The sequence below is a fragment of the Lynx rufus genome, unplaced genomic scaffold, assembly GCF_022079265.1.
Source record: "Lynx rufus isolate CCGP_SWC_20201006 ecotype Redwood Valley unplaced genomic scaffold, mLynRuf1.p SCAF_2, whole genome shotgun sequence".
In the NCBI taxonomy this organism is placed as follows: Eukaryota; Metazoa; Chordata; class Mammalia; order Carnivora; family Felidae; genus Lynx; species Lynx rufus.
This window is the reverse complement of record NW_025814834.1, coordinates 139,659,683-139,679,766: the sequence shown is the minus strand read 5'-3', so window position 1 is coordinate 139,679,766 and position 20,084 is coordinate 139,659,683. Positions and strand designations below refer to the sequence as shown.

At 36.4% G+C, this 20,084-nt stretch overlaps 1 protein-coding gene across 1 annotated transcript in view; it reads right to left on the bottom strand.

The window, feature by feature from the left end:
• Positions 1 to 20,084, bottom strand: part of DPYD (dihydropyrimidine dehydrogenase) — an 862,187-nt gene that overhangs the window by 221,476 nt on the left and 620,627 nt on the right. The window contains exons 17-18 of the mRNA XM_047084253.1: positions 2,490 to 2,610; positions 1,531 to 1,650 (exon numbers count right to left, since the gene is read on the bottom strand). Of these exons, the coding sequence (XP_046940209.1) occupies positions 1,531 to 1,650; positions 2,490 to 2,610 (241 nt within the window). The remainder of the gene's footprint in view (positions 1 to 1,530; positions 1,651 to 2,489; positions 2,611 to 20,084) is intronic.

Sequence of the window (20,084 nt, the reverse complement as noted above, 5' to 3'; positions counted from 1 at the left end):
CAAGTCCTTAAAAATGTTAGGGACTTTTTGTTGTTTAAAATTAAAGTTCCACCCAGGCTTAACTGAGCTTATAGCCCAAGTGAATATTTATATATGAATTTATAAATCTTAGAAATAGAGTTTCATGGAAACGTTAACAGGCCCTGAGGTATAGCTGAACTTGTTTTCAGGTAATGCTATAATTTCCAGTATGTGTATGCTTAAAGACTACAACACAAAAGACTTTTTCTAATGTTGTAATTTTGTAGTTTTATTAGACTGAGTTATAGTATGGGAGAATATTCAGAAATTGCAGCTTAAATGAGAAAACATGAACGGCGTTACTTATATAAAATACTACTGCAATAGTTCTTTTATTAATTTTTAATGTTCAGCACCCTCTGTGACCTCCTTTATTCTCTTGCTGTCAACATGGCAGGCTGGAAAAATTGAAATGGGCTGACAGAAAACATAGTGCACGTTACAGCCCAACTCTGGAGTCTCTTGACTCTCTTTCTGCTGCACATGCTAACGCAGTCCACGTTATTCTGCATTACAATAATATTTAAGGCTCTGTTTGATAGCTCCTGATAAAAGAGAGTTGTGTCTGGACCCTGAGCAGGAGCTTCTCGTCAGCTCTCCTCTTTCTGACACTATGGGAATGGGAATGGCATTCAATTAAAAGCAGAATATAATTTTTAAAAATCATGGCTCATAGACATACTTCATGCTTTCAAAACATAATACCTCAGCATGGATAGTGCTTTATTTGTGTCTACCTAGCCTCTTCGAAAAGGATATTTTGGTCTGATTCAGCAATGCTTTTCTCGAACAGTGGGACACTGCTATATTATGTATATTTACCACTGTCTCTATCACCAAGGAGACTAATCCCCATACCAGTACAGTCAAGAACCTTACAGCATTGTCTTTGCAAGACCAAGTTCATGTTGTCACAGCAACAGAGTGCACAGGGCAAATTTACTGAGCGACACATTGGGATTAAAACTTCTGTTTCTGTTTTAAACGCAAGTGTTTGAGGATGAGAAAAGATATGCAAAGGTGTGAGGTCTGCAAATGTCTTCTTACCTAAAGCGACAAATGCAGTTTCAATAATTTTTGGGGGACAGTTATGAAAGCAAATTTTTTGAAGATAGGAGATTTCAAAATTCTAGGAAAAGTGGGGAAAAATTCAGACTATGAAAAAGATATAATCAGGTGCTTATGTTTTTTTTCTCTTAGCTGGTCCCAGTGTTAGCCTTTACTAATAAGTGACAAGACAATTGTGACAATGAGAAGTTCTGAGGAAAGCGTAGAATACAAGAGAAAAGAATTCACACACGACCCTATCTTGATATTCTCTTCTGCTATCAGTCACTTGAGCCTTCACACTCGATCTATACCATCTGTCATAACTATTAGGAATTTTGACCAGCAATGAGTAATAAGAATTTGGGATCGTAAAAGACATGCTACACTTGCTTGCAACATAACCTCTGATTTTTCAGCAACCTTCAAGGAAGCAAAATGCAAGCAGAGGGCAACACCTACCAGATACTCCTCCATATGTAGTCCGCTTCCCAATGCCCACTGCTGGCCAGGGTGTGCCGTCGGCTTTTAATCCCATTAGACCTGAGACAGTGTTGGTGGCTGTAACGCCATCTGCACCACCTATGAAAAACATTTCATCACTTACCTGCAGTTTTGAAAGGGACAGTGGTCAAAACCCATTCAAACCCACACAACCCAGGAAAATGCACACTCTACTTTCTCTTAAGAACATTTCCTCCCCTCAGATATCTTCACTAATTTCACTCCTACCATTATGCTTAAAATACTAGAAATACAAATTTTTAATTACCACCAATTCATTTTTCCATTTCTTATACAGATTTATAGATGCCAAATGTTTTGTGTTTGGTGTTATTTTCCAGGTAGTTCGCAATACCTTTGCAAATCAAGATGCAACTTCCATTGGATAGGGCACAGCACATATGATTTATAAAATCATTCACTGACTGCATGATTTATGTGTTCAATCGGTATTTATTGAACATATATTTAAGGCAGTGTACTAGGCCCTATCACATAGAAAGGGAACTTATAAGAAATTTGATATTGTGGAAGCTGGTATCTTTTTTTTTTTTCAACTTCATCAAATGTTCAAACGCTATTGCTGCATTGTTACATTACAAGGTCATTTATTTTGGAGTGGTTTGCTGTGACCATGGTCTTGTTTCATAATTTTTTTGTGTGTGGAGCAGGTGTTTATCAAGAAAGATTATAAATGTTCTTGTTTTCCCTGGCCAAAGTCTGGAGTACAGTTACTAGCATGAGTCCAGGTGTGAATCTACTGCATTTGTGAGATCAAGTGCTCAATTTAGTATTTTTCTTAAACTCTAGACAAAGATATACACATGTATTTGTGGATGGTGATATACTTTAGTCTGGCTACATACTTCAGGCCCATACTTCCATAACTAGACAACTGATGCAAGTCTAGTTCTTACCTTCCTTTGCAGCTCTTGCGATGCTTACAATATCAGTGACATTCGGGGTCAACTTGGCAAAAAAAGGAATCTGAACAGCTTGCCTAACCCAGCGACAGATGTTCCGTACCAGCTCTGGATCCTGTTCAAATAGGTCAGTTAAATATAGAACATAATTAAAAAATTGTGATCAAAATGTGTACTGGAACAACAGCAAAGTGGATACGTGCAAGACAAATCCAACTTGACAATGAGCTACATGATATATTTCTCAATTCTGCCTCAGTATTACACCTAGTCTCATTAGGGAACTAAGGTTAACACACTTCCAGTGAACTGCAAATTCATCACATAAAGGTTAAATTCCTCAAGGGAGCCTTTGGAAAATAAAATTACAAAGAACCAAATGGAAAAAAAGTGTTTTCCACTACCAGTTAAATAATATCGGGAGTAAAACATCAACTTCTGGTGGTAATTTCAGTAAATATTACAGAATTTCCAGCGACCTCATTGGCCTAAACCTAATAAAAAATACTTAAGCTGCTGATTCCCAGATGAATGACATTACATCTGAAGCTTATTGTTTTCATTATTAGAAGACTTAGTCTTGAAATATATTCAAAAGAAAATCTCTGACTTCCTAATCAATCTAATTATGATATATAGTATATGCTAATACAGAATAATTCAGCCTTGGATTATACATGAGCTGATAAGGAACTTAGTTTACTTTTGTAAATGTTACCAAGATCTGTGAAGCACTCTTCAACATTGATCTACTTGAAAGAATTGATCAATGACAAAAATGAAATAAAATATCAAATGCTCATTTTTAAAAGCACGGAATAGACATTTTCCTGTGCCTGTTTCCTGTGATTTTTCAGGCTTCTATTTTCTCATGGGACAAGTATCATTTAGAGGGCAATCACCTATCCTTTCCATTGAAAATAACTTAGCTATGGCAATGTTCTTTGATTTCAACACACACAATAGTCCTTTTTTTATTACTTTTAGTGCAAAATTTATTCTGACAGGTACTGATAATGCACTTTGATAAATTACCTTAAAATATGCAATAGCAATTCATTATTGAGCTTGGTAATATTATCTTAGCAAGTTAAAATGTTTTTTGAATAAAAGAAAAACCCAGAAAAACACAGACATATATTTAAAGTATGAAACAGCAGGCAAGTATATCATTTGTAATTAGTATTTTTATATGTAAGAAAGTTGCTCTTTGCATTTTAACCTTTCAAATTCTTTTAAGATGAGATTTCTAATGTTATAACCTTTAGAAAGAACCTTTTCACTTACGTTAATGTGTCTTGATTTGTCATTTTGTATTACTCTAAAAGTTATGCGTTTATGTGCTAAGTAAGATACAGCAATGAGGTAATTTCTGTTGATTGTTACTGTCTCTATTCAGCAAAACTCATAATTTTAACAAAAAAATCTGTGATTTGGTTTGTTCTCTTTCAGAACAGTAATTTCTTCATTAAACATAAATATTAAAAAAGCACTATATGGAATGCTCTACAGGGCATACTGTGCATTATGAATAGTAAAATCTGGAGACTTAGCTGTACAAATTCTAACTCATGAAAATGGAGATCTGCCCCTGCCCATGCAATGTTCATGAAATATTTATAACCGCTGCATTGGCATTATGAAGGCAGTTGCATCTTTGTGACTTTCATTTTTAAGTTATGAATTTCCATGGGACTTAGCCTAGAAATGACAGTAACTCTAGATGATATGAATTGCATGTCCTTTGTGAAAGCTCTTTTTAAGACAGAATTTGACAATAATTTAAAGATCACTTGAATCTCATAATACATGGAAAGTAGCCTGATAAGAATTACTGAAACAAATACAAAATATTATTTGGTTCCAATAGCGTAAACACTAATAATCTGATACAGACTTCTAAGTGGCTTTCGATACTATTGACCACCATGTCTTTATAATTTACTTTCAGCATCTGTCATACTTCTTTTTCTGTTCGTTCTTACTGGTTGAATACTTTAAGCGAATACGTGGTATGTCTTTTACACATTGTTTAAAAATTTGGAATTTGTTTAAAGTTTTTCAGTGTTTTTTTTTTTAAACATATGGTCCGCTGGTACCATTATTTACTTAAATCATCTGTTTTGAGATACCATTATTTGACCCTCCTATACTTCTATGAGCAAGGTTCATGGTGTTAAGATACTTCTTGTGTTCTCACTCAGCCAAGCCAGCTGCTAAGTAATTCTCATACCCAACTAAAACACAATTTGATTACCTGGAAATTTTAAAAACAATTTCTGCCTTATATTATTGTAAAAAGTAATGACTGTCAGTAAATTGAAGTTTTGGCTTGACAGGTGTAACAGGGAATGTTCTAATAAAACTACAAGTGTGGTGAGGCTAATAATATGATAAAATGAACCTGCACACTTTGGGGAATTAAAGGACACATTGTAACTATTCACACTTTCCTGGTTTCCTCACAATTTGATATTAAATATTTGAGATCTAAAAGCATAAATTAATAGTGTTTCTGCATCCTGACCTTCTCATTTTCTAGTGACAACATCAGATGGTGTCATCAATTAAAGGCAGTTCTAAAAATCTTAATTTAGGGGTGCCTGGGTGGCTCAGTCGGTTAAGCATCCGACTTCAGCTCGGGTCACGATCTTACAGTTTGTGAGTTCAAGCCCTGCGTTGGGCTCTGTGCTGACAGCTCAGAGCCTGGAGCCTACTTCAGATTCTGTGTCTGTCCATCTCTTGGCCCCTCCCCTGGCTAAGCTCTGTGTCTCTCTATCAATAATAAATAAATGTTAAAAAAAATTAAAAAAATAAATAAAAATCTCAAATGCATAAATTTTAGACAATTTCTCATGCCCTCCCCCCAAATATTCAGGATAGGATATACACAAAGGCATTATTATTTCAGACAATTTGGGACATTAACATTATCCATACCAACACAAGGAAAGAAAATCAAACAATTCTGCACTTCTTTTCTATTTCTAGGCACAAAACATTGCAGACAAAAGATAGTTGGGTCAATGAAAGAAGAATGAATAAAAACTCAGTACATTTTCCAATGATTTCTTTATATAGCCATCAACATATAGACTATGTCAAGGTTGAAGAAAAACCTGAGTACATTTTCTGATAGATAATACCTAAAAGTGTGAGATCCAAGACTTCCTTGCAAATCTGGGATAATTCTGAAGAAAAATAATGGATAATGATACAAAAAAAGAACAGCTTAACTGTTAAAACTGCCTGATCCATAAAAAGTCTACCTAGATCCTCAGGTCTTCATTGGTTCTTCATATTGATATGAATGATACCCATTCCTGACCACAATTTGCAATCTCTCCCACAGCAACTGTGTGTGTTTGCATGTATACTTCCTCAACCCCTATCAACACCTTTGTTATTCATGTGATCACAAAGAAAACTCTAAGGCAACAGAATGAATTTTTCTGTGATGGAAGTGTGTGATAAGAGAAGAAATCACTGAAGCCCTTAAAGGAATGAGTGATGAGCCCAGGGAAGCACATGGTGTTCTTGAGGGGACTGCATGAGGTGAGAAGCTAACAGCCCAAACCTGTGAAGTGCTGAAGAGAGGAAGAAAGTATGCTAGAGACAATTTTGGCCTCTTTGACAACATTAATGGGGAGCAGCCCTGTGTCTGCCGGCAATTGATACAGTCTGGAATAGAGTCTTATGAAAACCAAACAACAACTGCAACTAGAAAATGTAGCGCTGAGTAGACTTTGCTGCAGTTGTTTCCACTTATCAAAAACTGTTTGTAAAGCTTAATTTTCTTTTTTTTTTAAATTTTTTAAAAGTTTACCTATTTATTTTGAGGGGGAAAGAGAGAGAGAGAGCACACGCGCACACATTTGTGCGAGGGGGGGGGCAGGGAGAGAAGGAGACAGAGAATCTCAAGCAGACTCAGTACTGTCAGCGGAGAGCCCCAGGTGTGGCTCAATGTGGGGCTTCATCTCAATAACTGCAAGATCATGATCTGAGCCGAAATCAAGAGTTGGACGCTTAACCGACTGAGCCCCCCTGGCGAACCTAGAGCTTCATTTTCTATCTGGGCCATAAGATAGCAATTTCTAATTCTTGTGACTTTAAAGCTTAAAATTTTTTTAAAGCTTACTTTTCTATCTGAGCTGTAAGATAATACTTTTTAATCTAGTAACTAGCATGTCTCTAGTTAAATATAAAAGGAGTTCTATAAATGATATACCCTGCTGTGTTTGAGACCCCTAAGATGACCTCTCCATTGTAGGACAGGCATTTCCACCAATTTCCTAGGGCATCAAATCTCATTGGTTTCATGCCCTGTACAAAAGAACAAGCATTAGAGAATGAGATTGTGAGAATGCCTTGATAAGCTAAATTACAAGTGAAATTTTTGACTTTGAGAAACATTTCTCTCCAATTTACCTGGTAATTTTAACTCTGTACAATTCTTGTCAAAGTGGCTTTCCTAGAAGGTGGTGTTTCAATGAATTCACTGAAAAATTTTACCAGTGATAAATGCTTTCCACTAAGGAACTCCTAAGTCTTAATTCACATGAATGCTAGGAAGTAGCTAGCATTTTTATTATGTCCACTTCTCTGACAGAGAGAACTAGGGCCCAGAAGATCAATCTGAGTATCTATTTCACCTTCTTAATTTTCTTTCCCATTATCATGTCCTAAACCATCATCTTCTTTAACAAAATTGCTCCCTAAAGTGAAATTCAGCCATCAATTGTAAACCAGAACTATAAAAGGCTTCTACTTCATTTATACTTATAAGAGTAAATGTAGCTTCAGAGTAATAGGCAAACTTGATGTATTTATCCTTCTATGTCAATAAAATAGAACAGAAAGAGTTAACTACTCCAGGTAGAATTATTACTAAATGCAAAGATTGTGCACAGGAATGGGATGTTTTAAATGAACGTATGGTTTAGTATGTCTTCTCTTTGAACTGGTTTTCCTGACTTAAGAATTCTAACAATGATACAATCGCCTTGGAAAATCATTTGGTAATTTCTTAAAAAAGGCACGCATGCACATACAATCCACCCACTAAATTCCACTCTTAATTATATATCCAAGAGACATGACAGCAGGTCCACACAAAGATTTGCACATGACTGTTCATAGCAACTCTTTCAAAAAAGCTCCAAATTGGTAACAACCCAATATTCATTAAAATGTGAATGAATACACAAATAGTTATATATCCACATGTTAGAATATTATTCAGTAATAAAAAGAAATTAATCTACTGAATCCTGGAACAATTTATAGTTAATTAAAAAAAATTATGTTCAGTTAGAGAAGTACCCAAGAGTTTAAATGCTGTATGCTTACATTTCTATGAAATCACACACACACACACACACACAAAGTAAGCTAATAGAAATCAGAGCAATGGTTGCTGGGATTAGGGTTAGGGTGCAGGGGAGGGATTAAGTGGGAAGAGGCATAAGAAATTTTTGGAGGGTAATGGAAACTTTCTATAACTTGACTATAATGTTTACACAGGTGTAGACATCTGCTGAAACACATCAAACCCTACACCTAAATGTGTTCTTTTTATTATAGGTAAATTATACAGCCACAAATTTCTTGTAAAATTAAAAAACAAAAAACAAAAACAACTCTAGGGGCGCCTGGGTGGCTCAATCGGTTAAGCGTCAAACTTGTGTTCCGGTCTTGATCTCGCGGTTCCTGATTTCAAGCTCCATGTTGGGTTCTGTGCTGACAGCTCAGAGCCTGAAGCTTGCTTCGGATTCTTTGTCTCCTTCTCTTTCTGCCCCTTCCCTTCTCTGTGTCTCTCAAAAATAACTAAACATTAAAAAAATTCTAAGGGCATTTAAATATAAATTAAATAAAAGGAACGCTGGTGGTATTCTAGGCAATGTGGGTTCTATTTTTTCAACAAATATTCATTGACCACAAGGCATTGAACTGGTTTGTGCTGGAGAATAAGATGAATGGAACATGGAAAGCAGAGTCTAGTAGGAAAAAAAAGGCAGACATATAAATGAAATACAAGCTGGATGTAAGTATAAAAAAGGAGATATTAATGCTTTCTCATTTCAGATTATTTCAGAGCCTGTAGCACAGGGTTTGGCACATAATAGTCTCTCAACAAATACTGTTGAATCCATAGAGCTCACACTGCATGAATTAACACTGACTTTCTTATTGCTACTTACTGAGAAGAAAATGGAATATAAATTTATTGGGTCCAGGATAACCTAATAAACAAATGCATTATACCTCATGTTAGACAATGGTGATCCAAAATGTATAATATACTATCCCTATTCTTAAAAACAAAACAAAAAATACTTCATAATCTAGGGGGGGGGAAATACATAAAACAAACAAATAATGTGAATATAAAATGTGGTAGTATATATATAGGCACTGTATGTGTGTATAAAACATTTCATATGTAATATACATTCTTTCTTCTCCATTTGTGCCTTAAGCTGAAGATGACATAGAGCTGCTTGTGTGTTCTCTCCTCCCCAGACACATAAAGCCTTCTCCATTCTGTTTCTCACTTCAGGACTCTCTTTCTTGTTATCTTTTTATGTAGAATGTTTCACCTCTTGTCCCTTGGATAGACACCCCAGGGCAGCCCTCCATGACCAATCCTCCCATCCTACCTCAGTACAGGACAGATGAGTAAATGACTCCCTTTTAAACACTTTCATAACATTCTTTACTCCTTCATTTATCACAATATTTAATCATCATCCATTTATGTTTTTTTTTCTTTCTAATAGAATATTAGTCTTTTAAGGGGTGTATCCTACTCTTGTATCTGATTCCCTAACATAGAGTCTGAGACACTAAAGACCATAAACACTGTGTTGAATTAAAATATGAAGAATTAGGGGTGGCTCAGCCAGTTGAGCCTCCAACTCTTGATTTTGGCTCAGGTCATGATCTCATGATTTGTGACATGGAGCCCTGCGCTGACAGCACAGAGCCCTGCTTGGGTCCCATGAATCATGAGATTGTGACCTGAGCGGAAATCAAGAGTCAGATGCTTAACCAACTGAGCCATCCAGGAGCCTCTCTTTTTTTAGTCCTTTAAATGCCATTTCCTGTGACAGTGTTTATGCTGTTTCTCCTCCTTTCAGACAGCATTTCTTTCATGTCCCATTCCTTTAATGTTCCTAGTATGAGTTCCTATTACCACAAACTTAGTCTCAGAAGCTTGAATTTTTAACAAATGGACAAGAATTGCCATATACTGCTTAGATAATTCCCAATGGCCAAATATTCTTTGAGTCTTTCTTTTTATCCTCTGATGACCCGCTGATTCTCTGGCTACCTCTCCACCAGCTCACTTCTTTACTCCCAGTTGGCAGTGCTAATGGAGATCAGCTCTTAAAACTTTTCAAATTTCAAATCTTCCCCTCCACAATTTGTCCCCAGGGAGTCAGATTCAGATTTCCTAGGATTATCTTGGTCTTACTAGCTAATCTAAATTAGAAACCCACCACATTACGTCACCATGGTAATGAAGCTGGAAAAGATGTACTTGCCCAAAAAATGGGTCAATGAACATCTCCTGCCCACAGTTCCATGTGCTATTCTATCAGTGAGTGTCTTAGGGAGACTCTTCCTCACAATACTATTGTTATCTTATTGTGTAAATGTCTCATATCTCTATTCCAGGAATCCCATATGATACCAAAATACCAAAAAAGGAGAATAAGGAGGAGGATGAGGACATTGGGAAGGGGAAGAGGAAGGGCAGGAAAAGGGGAAGAGGAAGAAGAAGAAGGGGAGAAGGAGGACAAAGAAGGGGAAGAAGAAGAGCTCAGATTAATTTAAGGGGTTAACTTTTTGAATTACTGAATAATCACATAATCTTTCACCAAAACTGATGTGTGGATATGCTCAGGTGACTTAACTAGGATCTGAAGTGTTCTTACCAAATACATGCAGAAGCAGGCATACACCACTTATATCCTCTTCAGGAAAAGACTCAAGCCCAGTCGCCAACAGTGTAGTGAGCTGACATCCTCTAACTGCTTACACCTTCAGGTTGGCTGCAGGTTTGAAGCTGAGGTCACGCTCCTCGTGAGGAGTCCCCGGCCAACAACAGCAAAGTCATGGTACAAGGGCTCAGCCATTTCTATCCAAGGCAAGATTCCTCTAGTGCCAATCTTTGCACTTGAGCTCCCCATTGGGCTAGCAAAGATTTTTCTCATACTTCTGTTGGGGTGCGGCTGCTCCCCCTACCCAGTCCTACTTCCTCCCCTTTTCTTTCATAGGCATTGTTCCTCATTAAGCGTTTCATACTCCTAATTCCCTCTATGTCTCTGGTTCCTGGAGGCCTCAACTGATACACCAACTCCCTACTTGGATTTGGAAATCTCCCTGTGATAGGATTAGGCTATATTCTGAGGAAGTGGAAGAAGAAAACTAATTTGACCATATACCCCAGGGTATCTCATTGAGAGATACTCAAGAAAACTAAGCTGAACCCAAATAAATCTCTTAACTCCAATTTTCCTGGATGGTCTTTGAAAGAGTCAAGCCTAGTCCAGACAACAATGGCCGATACATGCTTCCAAGTAAAAAATGACCCTATATGAAGAAGCAGGGCTATTTTTTTTTTTCTAGAAAAAGACTGCTTTAAGGGACATGGTAGGGCATAATGATGGGTATCCTCTGTCTAGACAGTTCAGAATATTCTTAAAGATTAGTTTAAATACCTACTTTCCAAACCTGTTGAGTTACCACTGTGATGTGGAACATTGAGAATGACTGTGCAGAAGTCCATGGATAAAGGAGATTACACCATGCGTCTGAAAGCCAGGTCTACCATCAAGGCAGTATGGCCAGGTAAATCCGTGCATAGACTAATTCCTACCCTAGTTCCGTGTCTCTTGTTGATAAAGCCAATTAATGACAACCCACTTAATAACAACATGAAGAGGTCATCTGGAAACTTCTTCCAGGTGTGTTGAGTCTCCAATACCCTATTCTAAAGTCTGCTTTTGTTTTCATAATCCATTCTGTTTGTCTGAATTATTGCATTTCTGCATTTTATCCCTTGCCCACTTCTTTCTGGATTAGACCTCTTTGAGTCTTGACAGCTGCCTGAATTGACCTGCGGTTGCCCTGTTTGCATCCATAATTGATCCAGGACTTGTTGATCACTTATGGGATTCACAATGATTTTCCTTTGCTTAGGCTGGATATTTCCATTTCATTCTCTCTTGTATTAGCTTCTATCATCCTCTTTTTCTCCCAAATCAAGATTGACACAGGCTCCATATGTCTGTCTTCTCAGGCACACAAATGCTTTACAAGAACAATACGTTGGCCATAGTACACAGAAAATAAGATACTTTACAATCTTCTTTATTAAAGATTATTTACTAAAAACCTTAGAATATTTTTGAAAATAGATTTTTTTAGAATTATTTATACTGAACTCCCCCCCCCCCGCCAAAGACCTTGATCTTTCCTCATATATGAGTTGCTATTTTTCTGTGAATTCAAAGGCTAGTATTATCTATCATGCAAAAAGTGATTGTTCATAGTTTGTTTATTAATGAGGTTATACAGTGTAACCTGGAAAATCTTAATATATGGAGAAATAGGCTATGCACATGCTTTGCTGATACCACCAGTAGGGGTTGAAAATTGTGGACCAGCTGAGCCAAACTGAAACTCAGCAGGCTTCCCAATCACTGCTCAGAACACACTAAAAAGACTTCAGTGGGTAATGAAGTGCAGGCAGTTGCCTGCACTACTGTGTATGGATTCATTTTAGATAAGGGCAAGTGAGTATTTAAGTGTATAATAAGGAGTTTTTATTCTTTGCAGACTTCAGGCAGCTTGTCATTTGTTTTCTTAATGCAAAGCATTAGTGTAAACAGTGTAACAATTGATATTTTATACATCTGTTGGTCTATTCACTTAGCCTATGTTTTCCAGTGCTACAGTTAGAAAACAACCACAAGCACAAAACTTCACTATCTTTATAATCCCACATTGGTGTGAATGATTAAGTGACACAGGGAGGAGACTAGTGTAAAACAGCCTTCTGCCCTGAAGCACCCACAATGCTGATACATTTAGGATGAAGAGAGTCTAGGGAAGTCATGCTTCTGTCCTGGGAACTTTATGAAATCTAAGCAAGAAGGAATTACTGCTGAGGCAATTTTAAATAATGTAGCGGAGAAAACCTCAATCCCTTGGCAATGAATGGTTTCAGCTAAGGGGAACTCATCCATAACAAGTTGGTACAGTTCCTTAAGGGATTTCTTCCTACGGCTGCTGCAAGAGCTAAAAAGAAATATCTAGGCCTTTGTTTGTTTTCCCAGGTCTGTGGACTAATTTCCCACTTTGAGCTGCAAAGGATTTGGAGATAACTAAAAGTGGGGCGACTTCATTGAAAAGTCTTTGTGTGAAAATAGGGGATGAGGAAGATATTAAACATGACCTTTGCAAGTGTGATATTTACAAATTCTTGATATAAAATTCAGGGATGCTAGATTTTACCCCAAATTTTGAGCAATCAGAACCTAGCTTAATCATTACCAATTTATTTATTTATAAGAGTACATGGCTTATAAGAGTATATTATCATAAGACATGTGTATGTTTGTGTGTGTGTCTGTGTGTGTGTTCTCTGTTTTAAAGTCTTTCTGGTGTTGAGAAAAGGAACCATGCCAAGGTTCCCACCATTGTCAGGGGGTTATAACTAGTGTACATGGAGATATAAGAAAGTAAGTGAAATGTTTTTGGTAGAGGAAGAGCCAGTCTTCTAGGGTCTGGGATGCCTTCACTCTCTTGTAGCATACACAGTAGCTCTGGTGACTCACCAGAGAAGCCAGTGACAAAGAGCAGCTCTTACTTTCTTGTTCCTTTAAGAGTTGCCGTCTATTGCTTTAAGGATTAGAAACTCCTTAGTACTAATAAATCTGCTCTTATTTCTCAGCATTGTTCCATTTCTACTTCAACTTACTTTCTCATTTTTTACATGTTGCCTTTTTGGTCCTCTGATTCAATTTTTCTAACACCTACTATAAAATCTGTATGTTTCAAAATCAAGCACACAGAACAGAAGATGCAATACAAACAGAAAAATTTTTTATTTTTATTTTTTTGGCTGTCCTTCCTATGTCATACCCTTTCTATTTTGTGGTAAATTCCCACTGTATGAAGTACAGTAGGACACAGAAGCTGTCCCCACTACGTAATCCACTGAAGAGAGTATTCCTCTCTTTACTCCCTGGCAACTAAAAATAAGGAAGTGATCTAGGCATGGCCAAATAAAGCTCCAGGCAAAATTGTAATCTCACAACCAGAAAAGGGGTTAAGGTTTATTTGTAGTGGCGTAGGGTATAGTGTCTCCTGACAGTATCCAACAATGGCAGTAGTGGGAGATACCAGCACTGGTAGAGGCTGCATTTAAGCTCGACAATTCTTGCTGCCCCTTCTCTGCACCCCTTTCATTTTTGCCCCCTTTCAAAGCCTATGTTCCTGCCTTCCCTGATTACGTAAGACATCTTGTAGCTGCTGATAAATCATCTTTTCACTTCTGACAGCCAGAATGTTTCTGTTGCTTGTATTAAGAGTGCTAAATTAGGGGCATCTGGGTGGCTCAGTCCGTTAAACATTTCACTCTTGATTTCAGCTCAGGTCATGATTAACCTCATGGTTCGTGGATCTGAGTTCCATGAAGGGCTTGCGCTGACAGTGCAGAACCTGCTTGGGATTCTTTCTCTCCCTCTCTCTTCTCCTCCGCTCATGTGCTCTCTCTCTCTCTCTCTCTCTCTCTCTGTCCCTCTCTCAAAATAAATAAACAAAAACAACCCCCCCAAAAAGATTGTTAAATTATACAGTTAGCCACTATCCACTATATAGTGACTTTATTGCCGGAGTTATAACACCATACTTCCTGACAGCTGCTGACTTCTTTTTATTTAGTCTAGGTGGCCATTTTTTTTTTTTTTTTTGCTAAGGATACAATATCTGGTCTGATGAATTGTGGTCAAGGTAGCCAGGACACATGCTTTTGTGGCAACTTGTATACAATATATTGCCACTGGCCATCTTCCTTTAGAAAGGTATGACAAGTCCTTAAATTCATGGACTTTCTAGTAAGAAAATGTCAATTTTTCTTTAGTACCTAAGAATTAACCTGAAACTTTCCATGAAATGTGGGAATTACAAAAGAGTAAGGCAGCAACTTTGTCCTCAAAGAACTTACAATCAAGTTATAACCACTTAGGGCACTAAAATTTGTCCGATTCAATAGAATATATAAATGACTTTGGGATTACAATATATCTCTATCCCTCTACAAATCATTTAGCATTTGAGTATGTCACAATGAGCAAGCTCTCATATAATTCAAGACACTCTTGCAGAAAGAAGTGAGATATATCACCCAGATCCTGGAAAGCTTGATTTGAAATGTATTAAGAGTAGCTATGATTTCTTAAAAGATGGATATGTAAACAGAGAATGGTAATATAGCCCATAAGGAAAAATATCTTGAGGCACTGAAATTAAATTAAAATATGATCTCCCTTTCACTCTGAATACTTTCATGATTACCAATTTGACAAGGATCTTTCATTTATCCCAACTCAACTTTACGAAAGTGCCTGGAGCCTACACTGTTGATAAAACAGCTGATGAAGCTTGCATGGGGGAAAAATCTTCAAACTGCTTGATATACAAAATCATATTAGTACTAAAAACAGATGGGTGTTTACTTTTGCAATATTCAACAAATGTAAAAGTACCCAAAGGACTGCTAAATTTAGACAATTTAAAATTTTGCCCTTTTTTCTTCACTTAAAAACCAGCATACCGCAGTGAACTTTACTGGGTTATGTAATTAACAACTAGATGCAGCAGCACCTAATTAGGTATTTGGATGGTTGGGCAAAAGCAAAGTCCAACATTACAAAGATGACTTTATTCATACCTTTTCAGTTGCTAATATTCCCAGATTTTACCATGCAACAGTTGATAGCACAAAGGTGACATAAATAATTCTATTCCTTATTACTTTATCCTTTTTCTGATAAGGGATTTGTGGGACTACCAAAAGCTACTGAATCTTAACCAATGTCTTTTATTGAACATTTGCAATCACCCTGCAACTAAACATGAAGAAGCCTTTATAGTTTCTTCTCTCTCTCTTTTCTTTCCTTTTTTCTTTTCTTTTCTTTTTTCTTTTCTCTCTCTTTCTTTCTTTCTTTTTTTCTTTGAGAGAGAGTGTGTAAGCAGGGGAGAGGAGCAGAGTTGGGGGGGATAGGAAGAAAGAAAGAGAAAGAGAGAGAGAATCATAAGCAGGCTCCATGCTCAGTGCAGAACCCGACAGGGGCTCAATCCCACAGCTCTGGGATCATGACCTGAGCCGAAATCAAGAGTCAGATGCTCAACCAACTGAGCCACCCAGGCGCTCCTTAATAGTTTCATTTTGGTATAATAAGCAGACATAAAAACAACCTCAAACAATGTGCTTTAACCTGAAGTGTGTACAAGTGAATGGGAACTTAATGGTGGAGTGATTACTTTAATTTACTTCTAACGTGTGTGTGTGTGTGTGTGTGTGTGTGCATGGGTGTGTGTCTGTGTAGAAAGGGGGAGACAATAGTGAAGATGATTATAGTTTGAAATCTTGAAGGATTCTCAAAATGACACAGGCTGGAGTAAGTCTGTGAAATAACATGTGAATGAGGAATATATAGGAACGGACTCTAAAAATGGGAATTCATGGCATGATGGGAATAGGAAAAAAAAATATGACCTATGAAGGGAGCAGGCAGGAGACATGGCTGAATAGTTCAGATAAAGTTTTGGGTCAGCTTCCTAAAGATTCTGTGCCTTATCCTTTAGGCAACAGAAAACATGAAAGGTTGTATGTTTAGATCCATGTTTTAGAAACATAATTCCATATATGTCTGTGGAGGTAAGTAGGATAAGGCAGTGCAAGCTAGGAGACCAATCTGAAAGAGAGGAAAGGCCTAAAGTAAAGGAGTGCACGTGTAAATCTAGAACTTCAAGTTCATTTTAAGGAAGAATATTAAAAATTTTCAAGAAATTGGAGTTGGGGAATGAAAATCAAGAATAATTCTGTGTTTTGCCATTGGTCGGGGATAGCAATTTCATGAACCAAGTGAGGAAACACAAGAGAAGCAGGTTTTTGGAGAAAACAATAAATGAGCTTCAGATACATTGAGTTTGAAGTTCCTTTAGGACATCTAGCTGAAAGAATCTGGTTGAGAGATAACAGGAATCTGGATCTTAAGAGAAATTTTAGAAGTGTAGCTAAGGAGTTGTTCACATGCTGATGGTGGTTGGAGTCTTGTGAATGGATGAGAAGACAGAAGGAAAAAGACTTAAACCTTGAGATCATTAATACTAAGTTGTAGAAATCCTTGAAATGATCAGAGAGAGAAGAGAACAACCAGGAAAAATACAGAGGAAAAGAGAAATTCGAATAAAGGAGATGTGGATGTAACATCTTGATACAAAATACCACAAAGAAATCAAGTAGGATGAGAACTAAAATGTAGGCAATAGATTATACAACTTACAGTCATTGGCAATTTATGAGTAAATATAGCTAGACATCATACGGATGGAAGGCAGATTGTAATGGATTAAGAAGTTGGTATTTGCAGACACATAGGGCCAAAGAAAATAAACAGTAAAATTAAACGAAACTACTAGATCTTAGAACTCTGCTTGACATAAAAGGTGTATGCAACAAATATGTGTCAATTATCATTTTATAGATAATTTATACAATTAGAACTAATTGACAGTGAAAGACATTATGTCTTTTTTATGAGGACATACATGTCTGTGAGGGTGAAGAGACTGACATTTTTAAAGAAATAAGATGTATTTTATTTAAAAGAATTTTTAAAAAATGTTTATTTATTATTGAGAGACAGAGAGAGACAGAGCATGAGCATGGGAGGGATAGAGAGAGGGGGAGACACAGAATCTGAAGCAGGAGGCTCCAGGCTCTGAACTGTCAGCACAGAGTCTGAGGAGGGACTCAAATTCACAAACCACAAGATCATGACCTGAGTTGAAGTCGGATGCTTAACTGACTGAGCTACCCAGGTGCCCTGGTTGTATTTCTTTTTTTTAAATTTCAATGTTTATTTATTTTTGAGGGAGAGAGAGAGAGAGAGAGAGAGAGAGAGAGAGAAGCAGAACGTGAGTGGGGGAGGGGAAGAGAGAGAGGGAGACACAGAATCTGAAACAGGCTCCAGACTCTGAGATGTTAGTACAGAGCCCGACATGGGGCTCAAATTCATGAAGCATGTTATCATGCCCTGGACCGAAGTCGGATGCTTAATCAACTGAGGTACCCAGATGCCCTGAAATAGGTTGTATTTTAAACAGTGTTTCTGAATTCTTACAAGGTGGAGTCAATGATGATCTGAGATCTAAAGAATGAACTTTATTAATTACATATATAATTGAAATTACAAGCATAGATAGGAATCAAAGAAGTTATTTAGATCATACAAGCATACTAATAAATACTTAATGATTTACCAAGTGCTCTCACACATACTAACTTAATTGTGCTTAAATCATTCTAGGTTTTTCTTTTATGTCAAATTATCCCTAGTGAGAGATACAGTAGACCCCACTTCTCACAGTATTTGGAATCAACATATTCATACAAATTTTGTTTCCATCTTGCTATAGATTAAAATCAGATATTTTTGCCTTACATTGAAAGAGAAAAACTATGTTATATAATTTATATAATATCTTGCATTAAATCTTTAAATGTTATTTATTAAGAATTTTTCCTGATTATACAAAGATGTCATAATTATTATAGAATAATTTGTAATAATTATGAAAAATTACTGAATAAAGAAGAAAAATTAAAATTACCCATAATAAAGCAACCAAACAACAGCACTATTAAAAAGGTACATTTCTGGGGCACCTGGGTGGCTCAGTCAGTTAAGTGTTGACTTTGGCTCAGGTCATGACCTCATGGTTTGTGAGTTTGAGTCTCGCATTGGACTGTGCTGACAGCTCAGAGCCGGGAGCCTGCTTCAAATTCTGTGTCTCCCTCTCTGCCTCTCCCTCACTGTGCTCTGTCTCTTCTGTCTCAAAAATAAATAAACATTACAAAAAAATTTTATAAAGGTATATTTCCTTCTGTTTTCTTTGAGTAAGAATACACTTTCCTTAAAATTTAATTCTTAGCATTTTTACAGTTTTATATTCTTTTGTACCTTATATCATGTGCCTTCCCTAGGTTATTAAACTTCTTTAGAAATGCCATTTTAATATTTATAAAATATTTCATCATATAGATATGTACTGTTTTACTTTCTCAATTTTTTCACTTTGAAATTATTTCCAGGTTTTATTATAAATAATGTTGGGCTAAATCCCGTATAATAATAATCCCCTTGCTTTTGTTGCTAGGTACTATGTTTATAGGTAAAATGTAAATTTTTTTAAAGCAAACCAACAAAAATAGGCATTTAGAAGATACACCTATCTCAGTAGTCAATAGCCCTTGGCCTGGCACTAGTAAAAACTTATGATGCTGTATGTTGTTATAGGAGCAATTGGCGAAAGAGACAGGATTGTCAGTTGATGCAAAATAGACCAGAGCCCGTTTACAATCCAACAGTCAGCCTTTAACATCCCCTCCTCTCCCTCCACACCATACAGCTTCCATGCCTCACTCATGGATAGATCTTTCCTCAGATAGCACACGTATAACTTGATTCCTCCACAATGTTTAATTTAAGCCAATATTATTAATAATGGAATTTTCCTGAACCTTAAATTCTACAGAGATCCCAAATAAGGGATAAAATGATAATGCTATTACACTGTAGCCACACAGGTGTTTTAAAATAATTACAAAATAGACAATAACCTATTTTATACATATAAACCATGATACACAGCCAAAATCTGCCACTATCGAATGCTAAGACAGTCCTATAAGCCCACTTCTGTGTAACTATTATACCTGAATTTATTAATATTGTTCCCTCCATCCACAATATCATTCCCCATTCAAATCACACACACTTGCTCCAGCCCTTGAGAGAACTGATTTGTTCACTTAACTTTCCTTAAGATTTTATATATATTTTGATTTTCATTGTTCCATAGAAACCTACTAAATAGATCAAGAAGTGGATATAATTTGTTATATAATTGGATCATAGGATAAAAATTTTTGAAAAAATATCAGTAGGGTTATAAATTTCCAAAGATACGTTAGTTAGAAAAGTTAACAGAACTACATACTACTAAGTAGAAAAAAAATGGTCAGACTACATAAAATACAGGTTTGCTTTTGTAAAGCATCCTTAATGTAATCTCTTATCAATCATCTGAGAATTATATATTTATTTCATACATTTACATTTACTTGAAATTTGCTGAAATTTTACTAAACAACATTGTGATTATGTCACAGTGAATCATTGTAGAAAAAAGTTATCATTTATGAATTTTAATTTAATGTTATTGCATTTGTTCTTCATGCCAAGGGGCTTTTTAATGGATGTCTTTGTTTTATTTCACATTTAGTTA